General features: G+C 40.6%; 1 protein-coding gene across 2 annotated transcripts in view; it reads right to left on the bottom strand.

Moving 5' to 3' along the window:
• Window positions 1-635: 635 nt before the first annotated feature.
• Window positions 636-15,172, bottom strand: part of csmd1a (CUB and Sushi multiple domains 1a) — a 152,612-nt gene continuing 138,075 nt past the window's right edge. Inside the window, exons 6-10 of one of the 2 annotated variants that reach the window (XM_070551618.1) lie at window positions 5,985-6,097; window positions 4,871-4,948; window positions 3,457-3,544; window positions 2,800-2,924; window positions 636-2,234 (exon numbers count right to left, since the gene is read on the bottom strand). In XM_070551618.1, coding sequence (XP_070407719.1) covers window positions 2,065-2,234; window positions 2,800-2,924; window positions 3,457-3,544; window positions 4,871-4,948; window positions 5,985-6,097 — 574 coding nt within the window. In that variant the 3' untranslated portion in view covers window positions 636-2,064. The remainder of the gene's footprint in view (window positions 2,235-2,799; window positions 2,925-3,456; window positions 3,545-4,870; window positions 4,949-5,984; window positions 6,098-15,172) is intronic. The other variant, XM_070551619.1, reaches the window with a different exon arrangement.

Below are 15,172 nucleotides of genomic sequence, written 5' to 3'. Positions count from 1 at the left end.
TCAGAAGCTGTGTTCAAGAAGCAGCATTCCAGAAGCAGCATTCCAAAAGCAGTGTTCCAGAAGCAAGGTTTCAGAAGCAGCGTTCCAGAAGCAAGGTTCCAGAAGCAGCGTTCCAGAAGCAGTGTTCCAAAAGCAGCGTTCCAGAAGCAAGGTTCCAGAAGCAAGGTTCCAAAAGCAGTGTTCCAAAAGCAGCATTCCAGAAGCAAGGTTCCAGAAGCTGCGTTCCAGAAGCAGCATTACAGAAGCAGCATTCCAGAAGCAAGGTTCCAGAAGCAGCATTCCAGAAGCAAGGTTCCAGAAGCTGCGTTCCAGAAGCAGCATTACAGAAGCAGCATTCCAGAAGCAAGGTTCCAGAAGCAGCATTCCAGAAGCAAGGTTCCAGAAGCTGCGTTCCAGAAGCAGCGTTCAAGAAGCTGCGTTCCAGAAGCAGCATTCCAGAAGCAAGGTTCCAGAAGCTGCGTTCCAGAAGCAGCATTCCAGAAGCAAGGTTCCAGAAGCTGCGTTCCAGAAGCAGCGTTCAAGAAGCTGCGTTCCAGAAGCAGCATTCCAGAAGCAAGGTTCCAGAAGCTGCGTTCCAGAAGCAGCATTCCAGAAGCTGCGTTCCAGAAACTGTATTCCAGAAGCAGAGTGCCATGACGTGTCGCTAAATATAGGATTGGGTTCTATTTTTGCAGCGAGCCACTTCTAGGACACGTCAATTTTTGCTTTCAACATAGAACTAGACAGGAAATCACATGTGGTTTCAATGTAAAATGTCGGTAATTTTCAGAATAAAAGACTATTGCACTGATGCGTTTTCAAATGTATGTAGATTACGTCAATACGTGTGACCTAACAGCTTATTTACTGCCAGCATCATTCGAGAAGTGCAACTGTGTGTTTTCATGGCTTTAATCCTGGCAGTGGAGAGGCACAGACATTAAACAGTGATACCAAATCTCCATCTTCTTTTTGGTTTAATGGCGGAAGGCATAAACAAACCGTGACCTTTGAAGTCTCGAAGGATTTTGAGCTCTTGGGAGGAAGGTGAAGAAGCCGCTTCGGGGTTGAGACTCTCCCGGTGTGTATTGGCACACAGCGAAGAACTTGAGTAAACCGTTCCACGCTAGTGTCAAGTCAGGGTTACAGATTATTGTTCATGATGCTAACATCTCGCCTCTGACTGGCAACGCCACTGCTGCCTCTGTTTGCTGTACTTTGTTACATAAAAAATGTTGATGTTTTATCTAATAACTCAAGCCTGAACAGCTGGCTAATGCTAATGGTTAGCTTCTAGTAGCCAAGAAATGCTCTTCTCTCCCCTGACTGCAAAAACCCACACAGCCATCTTCGGTCACAAGTCGAGGTTGGTGTGTCCATACATGCTACATTCATAATGTGATGAAACTGTTTGGCCTTCTCTAGCCCGAGAGTTTCCTCGTCAAGTTTTGTTTTGGCAGCTAATGCAGGAAATAAGGGTAGAGCACTGTTTTCATGCTCTAAAGGCATGTGAACCTCAGTGTGACTGATTGCATTTCAAAAGGAACACATATTATTGTTTCCCAGTGAGCCTCGCCTGTCAGTGAGAAACATGAACTAGTTGTTATGCCAGACGGGATGGTTAGAGTTTTTCTGAAACTGCTGACCTATGCACATTTGGACCCACAGCTATCTCAAGGGTTCACAGAGAATGATCTCAGAAGGAGAAACTATCCAGTGAGCAGCAGGTGTATGGATGCAAAGTCTTTTTGGTGTCAGAGAAGAATAATTAGACTTTTACAGATCATAGAAAGGAAACAGTAACTCAAATCAACACTGGTTCACACCAAGTCGCTCAGAAGGGTTCCACCCTGGTACCAGCAAGGTGGACACAATAAAATGACCCACAAGGTCATCACAACAGCTGAAGAACCCCCTTTCTAAGGTGCTGCACCCTCAGTGTTAGCCAATGGGACGTTCTCTTGATTAATTGGAACTAATTGTTCCTGCTTTGTAGATGGCCCCATTTTATTGCTCAAGTCAGACAAGTAAAAATAAAAATCTGTGTCCTCACAGAAGTTCATGTGACAATAGGAGCGACTACATCTAACAACTGGAACAGCAGACTAAAATGTAAAGCTGCTCGTTGTTTACCTTGTTGGGATCACTGGCAGTGATGATCCACACACACTGGGAGTTGCTCTCATACTGGATGGGGAAGTTAGGCGATGTAAAAGTCCCCGACGGTCCCTGCAGATTCGACCCACACGTTTTAACTGCAACAGCAGGGAAGGCAAATGATGACACCAACCGTACGCAATAAAGCGTAGCATTCACACAGGGATGTGTGTGATGCCTCAACGACAGGACAATAACACCTCCCCCCAAAGAGCAAGCAGACTAACAAAGGAACCACTTAAGAGACTCTTAAGTATAAAGCATTCATGCAGCATTTATACCAGAAAATGTGTAGATCTCGCTTTATTTGCACAGATAAAATCTGGAGAATCTCTAATCCTCCGGACCACACCGTAGCCACCAAAGCCCCTTTCTTACACACTATACATATTGAAGACATCGGTGAGTAATAACTTCTGCGTTGTAATATGATTGAGTGGTAATGTATTGTTTGCACAAGCAGAGAGAGAAGGTCTATTAGCTGTATTTCCATTAATCAAATTCTAAAAGGTGCTCCAGGTATTATGAAACACAGAAACACGGGGGTGGCAGCAGAGGCTTTCATGCATAATTAACAGAAATGAACTTTCCTCTATCTGCATACATCCAGAGGCACTGCCTTAATCAAACTGTTTTATTAGCTCCTTTCAAAGCCACACTCACCCTTGCAGACAGGCCTGTGGTCGCTCCAAGCTGCGAAGACTTCGGCTACGCGCTGGCAGGTAATCGTTTTGGAACCCTGCAGCACATGGTCCTCATCACAGGTAAATTGAGCAGTTGCTCCGATGCTGAGAAGATAACAAATACCATTAGCGCCCCCCCAAAAAAGCAATCCATTTTTTAAAGATGACTCCTGATGAAATATCAAAATCTTTTTTTATGTCAGTCATACATGACACAGTCGGTGTGCAATGGCTCTTTAAATCCTAGTAGCCATTTGTAGGTTTAGTGTGTGTGTGTGTGTGTGTGTGTGTGTGTGTGTGTGTGTGTGTGTGTGTGTGTGTGTGTGTGTGTGTGTGTGTGTGTGTGTGTGTGTGTGTGTGTGTGTAAGAATATGTTTCCTAAATGGGCTTTGATCATTAAAATCAGTTACATAAATGAGTGACAACTCAGGATTTAATATTGTGTAGCAAAGATGGCAGAAAGTTCAAACATCCAACTTATGATAGGAAATAGAAAAGTTTCATCATCTCTTCCCCTGATTAGCCCAAACCTGGAAACGGTCCTGCTAATAGCATCTCTGGTTGGAGCGCATGTGTCACTGCTCTCCCTGCACACCAATCTGGGATAATTTGCTTCAGGTAAAAAGCATCCACTAACCTGAAGTCAGAACCAATCCGTTTGCCATTCTCCGGCTCCCCTGGGTCGGGGCAGTAATTAGACACCTGTTTGATGCCCCCTTCGTTCACTGAGCACACAGAAAACCAAAAAACGCTGCGAGTGAGCCACTCTGGCATGTCAAAAAGCTAGATTTCAGAAAACAATCCACTCCCACTAAAATCACATGAGCAGTACACGGGTTAAAAAGTCATGTTGGGTTCAATCAGTGAAAATAAGCTGACCTCTTCTGCAAATGTAAGAGAACTGGCTGAGCTTTGGCGGCGCGGTGGTGAATTCACACACCTTTGGGGATGGAGCCAAGTTTAAATGAAACACTTACTTGAGCTAACAAAGAAAAATCTACTTGGGCCTACGGGGGATTAATTAACCTTGAGTTATTGATCGGGGGAGCAACAAAAATCGTTCGGGCAGACTTTTCATTTATAGTAATAATTTTGTTGACTAGATAAAGCCTCGGAGACTTTGTCTGTATCGAGCTTTGCCGTACGATGGAAAGGTGGACAGGTGGCTAAGACAAAAAACAGCGTTTCTGATAATAGTTTGTGTTCTGACCACTGACAACCCTACTCCTCTAAATTCGGACATGGCGTCACATCTTCATCTTGAAGCTCCACAGAGAACTTCCTGTTTTGAGGCGAGAAGCTTCATCCACGTGTTTTCTTGTTGACTTCTTTCAGAAAGTTCATAATCTTTGAACCTCGGTTTTGTGAGGTATAATGCAGTTATGGGCTCAATTATAGGCAATAAATCCTCAAAGCGTCTGAAGCATTTCTTCAACGTGTTTTAATGATATACAGCATTGTGTCATGGAGAAGATTACAGCCCTCTGTATTATTCATGCTTCCATGGAGTGCTGGATCTATGAGGCATATGGTAATAAAGATTACAACCTGTTATCATCTGAGTCTTTAGCACTCTGCTGAGCTAAAGGGAATTGTGCTCCAGATTTATGGTAATGACAAAGCTCCCCAAGCTATTAGAATGCTTTCTGTTTAGTTTGAAGTGTACACAAATCACCCGGCCAGTAAGCGGTCACTCAACCTTGGCTAGCGCCGCGCGTGTCCCTCACACGTAGGTCGTAGTGAGTTAGACGGAGCGAGTTGAGTCGAACTTGTCAGATACGTCTCACAGCTGCAACATACACAGCTAGGTCTAATTTAGCAGTTTGTTTCTGTTAAGACAGGAAGTGGGTGACAGGCAGCGGGGGGGAAATGGGACATCAGAAAGAAAAAGAGACTGCACTTCTGCAAAATCTAGTACTGTAGCTTCATTTCTTCACCAAAAGATGCAGCAAAGGAAGAGACAGAAAGAAACAAAGACCCAGAACGCAACCCTTACACAAACAAAAGGATAAACAATGAAAACAGTTGCATAATAAAAATAAAACACTTACTCAAAGACAGTTTGTTAGTGTTGTCCTTTCCTGGTAATAATTTTACCCCTCTGGATTTAAGCTCTCCAGAGCTTTTCACTGGTCGAAAGCAATGGGAAGAGTTTATTAGAATAAACAAGTTACAGTATTAGATGTGAGAAGATACAGTACAAATGTTTCTTTCTCTCAAGTCGCTTTGGCAGGACTACATAGAAAACCCTGGTGATTCATATCTTTCTATGGTTTGCTTGGCCATTTGAACGGTGGATGGGAGTTTATTGGTCTAGGCAGCCTGGGTGGGTTGAGGGAAATGCCATGCAGATTGAACGAGCATCCAAAGGACTGCTGCTCCACATGTCTTAATAAGGTCTAATCAAACACAGCAAGGGCCGGATTACAGACAAAAGCCAAGTGATGCAAGTGGATGTCATCATCGACAGAAGAGCCAACAGCTATAAACGCTGCGTCCAGCCAAAGCAAAAGGGATCCTGATCTGAAAGAGCTGGACCTTTGCACTCACAGTCAGCTGATTCTGTCGAGCTCTTTTACACACAGTTAGGAGTCCACTTAACAACAATGAAGAGATGTATTTTCCCTTTCAGCTCTAAAGCATACAACTCAATAATACTGCAATTTGCTTGAAAATCTGATCATCTATGCTGACGTTGAAAAATGACTTCACCAGAGCAAAAGCAATGTGCAGCAAGGGCTGAGAGGCAGCTTTATTTTTTATTTTATGTAATTAGCCCAGAGTCTACGAAGGATCAGCTGGGAGGTTTTTAGAGACGTTTCTGAAATGTTTTAAGGTTTCGTGTCTGGATTCTGGCCGAACTCTGAAACGACTATAGACAGCACCAACACCAGCGTAAAACCACACCGGTGATGGACTGCTGAGCTCACGGAGCTCTAAAGGCTAAAGTTAAGTCAGTTGGCTAACACATAGAATAACAAGGTCTTGAACTGAAGCAGCAAAAATCCTTAATTCCCTTTACGGAGGGCATTAATCAAAATGTTGAATATTCAGTTATTAAAGATCAAAACATGCTTTGTAATTAGCCTTCAGTGTACTTCTCTTGTGATCCTTTGGTTCAAGTCGGAGGGTCTTTCATTATGTCGTGCAAATGAAGCGCCTTACCTTGATACTGAGCCCTGAAGCCTTTGTGGCGGTGGTTGCTCTCCGTTACAAAATGCAGCCGGAGCCAGTTTTTGTTGCTGATGATGGGAGCTGGGATATTCATTCCAGTTAACCTGGGTGTGAAAAGTCACATGAAACAAAACATGAAGCTGTTTTCATGACAACATGGTCACCAGTTTCAGGTTCACACCTTTACCATCAAGACAGTAGAACTAGAAGATGGATTAAAATGATTAAAGGTGCATAAAGTAAGAAAGCCATCCTGTGGTCAAGTTTGGGTACTGCAGTGTCAAAACAAACGAGTCTTCCCTCAGACTCTGGATGAAAAGCAACGACGAGTCAAACACAGTAAGTTAAAAAATATGATTCAATATAATGTCAAGTTGTTGGTAACTGCAGAAAGTAGCTTTACATCTTATTTGGTCCTAATTCACCGTTAGCATTGTTAGCTCAATGTTAGCCTTTTGCCTTCTTTAGCCAATATTAGCATAAAGCTAAAAGATGTTTAACTTCTGGGTCGCTCCTTTTACTATCTTCAGTTCTTTCCACACTGCTGCTGCATTTTACCAACAAAATGCCAAAATACAAATGCCGACGCGGCAGAGTTTCCCAGATCAGACTTGCAACCTTGCAGGCTCCCAGATCATAACCAAATATGTTGTTCCTCCTCCGCCTTTTTAATATGAGAAAAACTGTTTCAATGTAACCTTCCTTCCAGCATGATTGAGACAATAAACTGTTTTGTGATTTTTTCTCTGCATATTTTTACTTATTGCACCTTTAAACTACAATGTCATTGGCTGAAATCTTTACTATGATACAAAGAAACTGAAATTTGTTGATTTAGACTTAAGGGGCTGTTTATTAGGTGTCTGTAAACATTATTTTTACTGTCACCAAAACCTTCGTTATGCCGAAACCTAAACCAAAACTAACAAATAAATCTCTGAGGTTTGAGGGAAGAAGAAAACAACCTTTTATTGACGGCGCTCAGCTTTCACCTCCAAACAACAAGTATTTTGACTTGAGACATCCAATAAAACATGGGAAATGTAAGATTTCCTGCTTGGACCACAATTTTTTTTTTTATTTAACCCAACATGAAATCAAGTTTGACACACCTGGTCTAAAATATCAATAAGCATTCATTTGCACAGTGCATTTGGCCGATTTGTTCGTACATCTTAGATGTCAAGCATGTCTGGAAAAAAAGTTGTGCTCGTAAAATAAAGAGAAGCAGAAAATTTATGTTTTATTTGCTAAAATGTTTTTATTTGCACAAGTAAAAATGTTTGTAGGACAAAACAAAGTGAAAGAGGAAAATTACTTTTCTTGATCAGGGGTCTTACACAGTGTTGCTGCAGCAGCAGAGATGCTCGACCGTCTCATTTGTTCAGCTCACAATCTTGAGGTTTTTGTTTTGCTTTGGGTTTTTACCCAAATCCAATCATCTACACTATTGTCTCTGTCGTACCACAGTCAGTACCACAACAGGCTCATTGCAGCTTTTAAGCAGGAACTTGGGAAGAGCTGTAAAGTATCACCATGGAGTCCTGGCTCAACATACAACACATGCCGTCTGTGTGTGTTTGTGTGTGTGTGTGTGTGTGTGTGTGTGTGTGTGTGTGTGTGTGTGTGTGTGTGTGTGTGTGTGTGTGTGTTTTTCTAGGTAGGCACTGCTGTGTTTAAAATGAGTTTTAATGTAATCTTTGTCTCTAAGGTGTGTCTGGAGAAAGTCCCATGGAGACAAATGTAAAAAGAGAGAATTGGAAGCGGCAGCCAGTAAATGATGGAGAGAAACAAAGCTGGCCTGGTGACTTTTTTCCATCAGCGACCGTCATAAAAGCCAGGGAAGCATTCCTAAATCTACCCTGACATTTGATTTCTCCATATTTTAGTTGTTTATGCTGAGATTTGAATTTGGAACTTTATTACCACAAAGTTGCACATGGAGCCAGAGTGATGGTAATTATTGCTTCATTTTTAATGATGAGCAAACTGAATGCAATTTTTGAATTCTAACTTTTTTAGGTCTAGATGATCCATCACAGAGGGAGACAATGGCAGCTCTGAAGGAGGGACTTAAAAGGTAATCAATTTCCACATAAATCTGACCTTTTTTCTCATTGCATAATTGATAAAATGCTAATAACAACAATATAGAAGCAGAATGAAAAAGAGCTGCTGTCTGCAGAGCGGGGAGCCTCTGTGGTTTCTCAGAATAGGGCTGCAAATTTCTCCAGAGAACTTCTGAAAAGATCTCCCTGGGGAAAAGTTGCAAAAATGTACCATAAATTGTGAAATCGGTTACAAGAAGTCCATTTTACACAAATAAATAAATAAATATCAAATCACTGCATCCAGCTGGTGCTCCCAGTAGGAGCACAAACCCAAATGAGAACAAATATGCTCATAGGCAGAACGCCGCCAGAGGAAAGACGTTCAGCGTCTCGTGTCAGTTCAGATTTGTGTAGACATCATCATTGACAGAAATAGCATGTTTTATGTAATGGGACTGTAAGGACATAATTCAATGTGTCAAAAAACTGCATGCACCTGATAAAGGGAAAAAATAGCTTTTGCATGTCATTTCTGTCGTCCAGCTCGTGTTTTCCACACTCACTCACTCACTCATCAGGTTTCTAACACCACCTGGAATGATGAATAAATAATTAGCCTAGTTTTATCCTACTTTTCTTAGAATATTGCAAAGGCGTAAAACCATAAAGTGGTGCATCACGTTTAACTTGTGAAATTGCATGGGTTTAGTAGGAAATCTACAACTTGAACAGCTGAATGGTTTAACGGCGGCCAACATTTTTTTTTATTTGTTTATTCCATTCAAAATAAAAACAAATAAAACATATAAACAATAAGATATAAATAACAACAAAAAATCAAATTTGAACGAAAAGGAGCAGAATGAAGAAAAACATCTGATAATTTCTGCCCCCTTTTACAGAAGAAATAATCTATGTTTATACAATTTCCATTTGTCAGACACACACATACAGATTCATTTTAAACTTTTTCCTGTTCTAAATTCCAGTGCGATCATGATCATTGATTTAATTTACATTTTCATAATTATTTAGTACACTCAATTTGGTACATTTTTTGAATTTATTAAATGGCAGCTTTTTTTTATTTCCCTTTTAAGTTTATTCCATAATTTAACACCATTTACAGATATATTCCACTCCATAATTTTAGTTCTAAATCTAGGTTTTGTAAACACATCAGTTTCTTTCAGCATGTAATTACTTGTTCTCTTTTCAAACATCCCCTGAATGTTTGTTGGCAGAGTACCTAAACTGGCTTTATACATGGTTTGTAAGATTTTCCAGTCTTTTAAATCATTTCAGTAATTTATATTTAATAAACAATGGGTTTGATGGATCTCTACAGCCACTATAATTGATGATTCTCAGAGCTCTTTTCTGTAGAATAAATAAGGATTGTGTATAGTTTTTGTATGTTGCTCCCCAGACTTCTACACAATAAGTCAAGTATGGAACAATCGGTGAATTGTACAATACCAACAAACCAGAATTAGTCAGTAAAAACTTGACTCTGTGTAATACTCCTAAGGATTTGGCAATTGTACCTTTTATGTAACTATTATGGGGTTTCCATGTCAAGTATTCATCAGTAATTATTTCATTACACGTGCTGTTGGTACAAACCAATGCCTTGTGAGTCGCTCTCTGTGGTAAAAATACTGTTGCTCCTGTTTCACGAAGTAAAAGTTTGCTTTGCAAAGTAAACCTAAACCTACTGATCAGTGCACTGAGTTCTATTCATTATGCCATTAGTTGTCTGTGTAAGAAAAGCCAGCAGATGTGTCAGAGATTTTTATAGCAGTCCTCACACTAAGCAAGCACGTGGTGACAGTGGAAAGAAAAACCTGCATGTGAAACTCTAAGTGATCAATCGTATTTCAAAATGAACAAGTGTTATGTTAGTCAGTAAACCTCCTCTTCTAAAGAATAACTTACCTTAAAGGTATAAAACTCTGAAAAAACATGTTTTAATGATCATTTCTGATTCTAATGGGACATTCAGTGTTTCATGCAGGCTGAACATGAGAATAGTCTCCTACACCTATCTCCTGCAGTAGCTTCTGATAGAAAACAGACGGTGAAACTCTAGGATTAGAAAAGCCTGACAGATCCACGTCACACTGTCACTAACATTCATGGACTCACCCATCTGGCAAAGGCTGTTGTTGGTTTAGCGTCCAGGAAACAGCAGAGAATGTCTCTGCTAGTAGAAGCTAACTGTTAGCATTAGCAACTTTACCACACAGTAGAACTCCAGAACCTCCAGGCTTGTGTTATTTGTGGAGATAAAACATCAACGTTGCAGAGCAAACAGAGTCAGTAGTAGACTTGTGTTGCTGTTAGTCAATCAGAGGCGAGACCACTGCATATCAGGGAATAAGAGTTCAAAACCTGCCATCTAAAGCTGAGATGTGATGTGGGTCACCTCTAGTCCTAAAAATGCTGTACTAATGGTTTTTCCCTCCAGAGAATGACTTACAAGGCATCCATTCCTACTAGAGACCACTGAAGATGTGTGGATTAAATAAGTGTTAAACACCTTTAGGAACAAATGCGGCCTCAGAGATAAGCTTGCACCGCTATCTAGTCTAAAAGAAACTCATTTTGTCAAAACTAAAAATCTGTAAGACACAGTCAAGTTGAATTAGTCTAACTTTAAATTATACAATAGAAAGCCTGACTGGAGAAAGTAGCAGTACTCCATTACTTAATCTGCTACTGTTACACAGCCTGGTGTGCGTTGTGTGAAACACTCCATTCATCTATCTGTACACTCTAACAGTAGACTGTTTCCTAGGAAGGTGCTGCATTTGAATACAATTTGACGGATTTTTTTTTTTTGCCTGGAAAGATCAATAAAAATCCCAGAGCATAGAAATGGAATTTTATATGCACAATAATTTAACCAAAGTTAGTCATTTATCTGCAAGGCACGTCTTGTTCTACATAACCTTTAAATACTGCAATCTGACTCTGGCGATCGTTTAGCTGCTGTGTCGGAAGAGGAATGTTCAAATTTATCGAACCAAGGAAAATGTTGTTTGGTGTGGAGACAATCAATCCCAAAAGTGGCTATCTGAAAATGTTTATAGCATCTTAAAATACAGCACACTAAATGGAACACAAGAGTGAACCCAGCCTGGAGAAAATGAGGAAAACAAGGCAGAGACAGAAAATATGGGAAAGTATTCGGAGTACGTGAGAAACAAGCATTTCAAACATTTGCTTCATTTTCCGTGTAGATATTTGAAATAATGTCTGACGTGTGATTTACTGCTTGCTGTTGCCCTTTGTGATCAGAGCTGAACAATCATACTAAAGGTCAGTAGAATAGCACAGAACTGTTTTCTTCTAAACCTTGTCAGGCTGATTTTTGCTAAAAATAAAAAAGTGGATTTTATTTTATCTACTTTCAAAGTGATTGATGCGCGGCCTCCCTACAACCTTCGCCAGCTTGACAACAATGAAATCAATAAACTCATTTGCTGAAGTCTGAAAAAAAAACATCTTCAATAGATAAAACGATAGAAGCTGTGATGACCATAGATGAGACAGAGAAACAAATGTCTCGCCCAGCCGATCGTCCGGGGTTTTCAGAACGGAAATCAGGTCAACATCTGCTTTCAAAAAAGTACTCGACTAAATCAAGGAGTTCTTTCTACCACACTGTTACGTATTTACTGTTTATTAATCACAGGCAGTATGAAAGATGTTCTGACATTAAGGTGAACCTTTATTCCTTTTTCATTTATTAAAAGGAGCAAAGAGCAAGAATAATCCTGCTAAGTTTCCAGACTGTCCATCATTGTTACGCTGCTGTAAACCTCAAGGATACGTTGGCAGCTGGCTCGTCTCCGCCCGCAGCTGCTGACAGACGTTGCTGTTCCACGGCCTTGGACGCAGTCAGAGACAGTCATGCATGGAGGGAGTAGAATTTTGCATCTATGAGGGATTTTTTTTTGCTGGTCTCTCTGTTTACCTGGAAAAGCTGAAGCCGTCTGGCCAAAGTGTTTGCCATGCTGCACTCTGATCCCACAAGAACTGCAGCTCTTAAAAGGAAAATGATGTCCAACCGCCCCTGACATTTGGAGGGCATAAAGCAACATCTCTAGAGTTTCATGTGATGATCCTCCCCAAACCCAGAAGGTAAAGTGCTGTCTGTTACGATTCTTTATCTGATCAATAAACATACGTGATAAAAATTCACCCTGGAATCTGAGGAGATACTTTCAACATAAGTTTAGAAAAAGTGTGTCATTGGAATGGGAACTTTTATCTTTTCTTGTTTGTCTTTCCATCTGCACATGGTAGTAGCACGTTGCCAAAATGAGCAAGATGTGGTGGTAAGAAAAAAACAAGCTTTCAATCAATCTGCTGTTTTTTTTTTTCAGCAGAAACTGAAAACAGCAGGCAGCAGTTCACTGAAGGTGGACACTGGCTTGTTTCAGGAATAGAAATAACACTTTGTTATTCAATGTGAGACTTTGTAGTGTACCGTTGTTGTGTTGATAATCTAAATAAAACCAGACACATCTTTTTTCTACTCATTTTTGATGGACTAGCTCAGTGGTTACCAACCTGGGGTCTATGACCCCTCAAGAGGATCCCCACAATTTTTTCTGGGCTGAAGTTGTGAGGTTACAAAGGATATTTTACGTTTACAAAATCCCAATAATGCAGCCAATTGTCCAGTCGAGACTCTGTATAAGAGCTGTAACGCTGCATGTCGGTATGAAGTTGGTAATGAATCACTGTTGATGTGTGTATGGGGCTAAGAGTTGGGTTTGGAGGGCTTTGGCATAAATAAAAGCTTCTGAACCGCTGGACTATCTGCAGAGGTGGAAAGAGTACTAAAATTTCCCACTTAAGTACGAGTACCAATACTTTGATAATTTTTTACTCAATTACAAGTAAAAGTACTTGCCTACATTTTTACTCGAGTAAAAGTAAAAAGTATCGTAAACAAAATGTACTCAAAGTAAAAGTTACTTAGTTACATTTTTGTCAGGGTAAGGATGGCTACATCTAAGTAGTGCTAAATCACAACGCCAGTTCACAATTCGCTCATGTGTGCGCGCGCGCGCACACACACACACACTCAAACACGCTCAGCTTGAAGGAGGGATTTCTATCCAATCAGTGAGAACAGGACGTGCACATTGATTGGACAAGGTTTTTCTAGGATGGTAAGTTTCAATTGTGATCAAAATTATTCTTTATTTTGAGAAAAAATTATTTTTTAAGATGCCATCAGCATGTGAGGTATCTCAATGTTTTCATGACAAAACTCTAACATGAGACTGTGCTCTAACCTGTCACATAACAAGCTAAAAGAAAGTCAAACATTTCAGATGAACCATATGACAGCTGCTAACGTTGGCCCTGCCCTACTTTACCTCTACATTACAGTTCCTTTATTCATGTCCATCCTAGAGCTCCTCTCTGACCTCCATGCTTATTTAGAGCAGCTGATTTTTAAAGCTAGCAGAGTTCATCCTTGGTGGGGGGTTCACTCACTCATTTAACCCTTCACCACTGAAATCAGTTTGTTCATTCCAATCCTCCTAAATAATCCTCCAATCGTCCAACTGGAATCCTTAAGGGTCCCGTAACGTCCATCCTGTCAGAACAGGCCTTGGGAGCCCAGGTGTTACTAGAACTAACGGTGTCTCCTCACCAGCGTGAGCCTCCAAACTGTGAAGGTTGGTCTCCAAACATGAACTTTAAATTCATGCATTTATCTTGTCTTGCAGCACTTTAACATGTTTTAAAAGGCCTGTATCATGATAAGTTGCACCTCCCAGACCAAAAATAGGTCCAATATAAGATAAAACATTATCATAGACACTGCAGAGACGTCATTATGTATGAAATATAAGTTATTTTCCTGAGCTATTACTGCAGCCAAGATATAAGATGCATGGATTTGATGAAACCACGCTGTCTCATGCAGTCCTATGTGTGTAACACACACACGCATGCACATGCACACGCAAGCGCGCGCACACACATGCGCACACTGCAGCATGTTAGAATCATTTGAATGACTAATTTAACTACATTGAACTACTTTAGTAATAATTTAATCTCTTATTCTGGAGTAAAATAAAGAAACAAGCTAAATCATCACATATCTGTGGCATCAAGGAGCATCTTCTGAGTTCAGACACAGGGATGGAGCACAATGTTTACACCTGAACAGTATCAGGATGTTTTAACTCACGGAGGCCTGCAGGTCTTCTTTTTTATGAGCAGAGCGCTGAGAATCCGCTTGTTATGAGCGCTAAACGTTATTTTGCCGCTGCCGTGCGGAGCGGTAAACACACACGGAACCGAGTCCGGCTGCCGAACCGAGCAGAATTCTGATGACGTCACACCGGTGCACGAAGGTGCGGGATCCAACCCACAGGAGAGGAGGGAGAGAGGAGGTAAACAGCGAGTTGAGGAACTGAACTCATGTCTTTGAGCAAAAGTGTACACCCCCACACCCCCCACGGTTTAGACGTGGCGCTCATGCAGGTGTCTCTTTCCGTTCCGACTCTGCTACATGTAATTTTTTTTATTTATTAAGCCTATAATTGATTTTTACTCAGTAACGGATATGATTTAAAATGTAGCGAATTACAATTCTTATTTAAAAACTTACTCAAGTAAAAGTAAAAGTACAGCTTTTAAAAACGACTTAAAAAGTATAAATATACAAAAAAGCTACTCAATTACAGTAACGTGAGTAAATGTAATTTGTTACTTTCCAACTCTGACTATCTGGAACTAAGAAAAAACTTGTAGAAGAAAAAAATGTCATCCCTGAAGACTGAAGCATGGATGTTTGTATGAAAAGGGAAGATTTTGTTTGGGGTTTTTTTGAATTTGGTTTTTCCCAAATCAAAAAAGGCTGGAAAAAAAATCAAAAAACTTTGTGCTGGCTTGTTAGCCATGTATACTTACATGTGTACCACCTGTGCATCACCTGTGGATCACCTGTGCATCACCTGTGTACCACCTGTGTACCACCTGTGTATCACCTGTGAGGCGCTTTGGTCAGCTCACATGCTGCTCTTTATGCTTGATGAATAAACTGGTATGGTGATTTGGAAAGTTCACGCAATAACAAGCCAGGAGAAA

This window comes from Nothobranchius furzeri, chromosome 5, assembly GCF_043380555.1.
Source record: "Nothobranchius furzeri strain GRZ-AD chromosome 5, NfurGRZ-RIMD1, whole genome shotgun sequence".
Taxonomy (NCBI): Eukaryota; Metazoa; Chordata; class Actinopteri; order Cyprinodontiformes; family Nothobranchiidae; genus Nothobranchius; species Nothobranchius furzeri.
The sequence above is the reverse complement of the archived record's forward strand: the minus strand, read 5'-3'. Positions and strand labels throughout refer to the sequence as shown.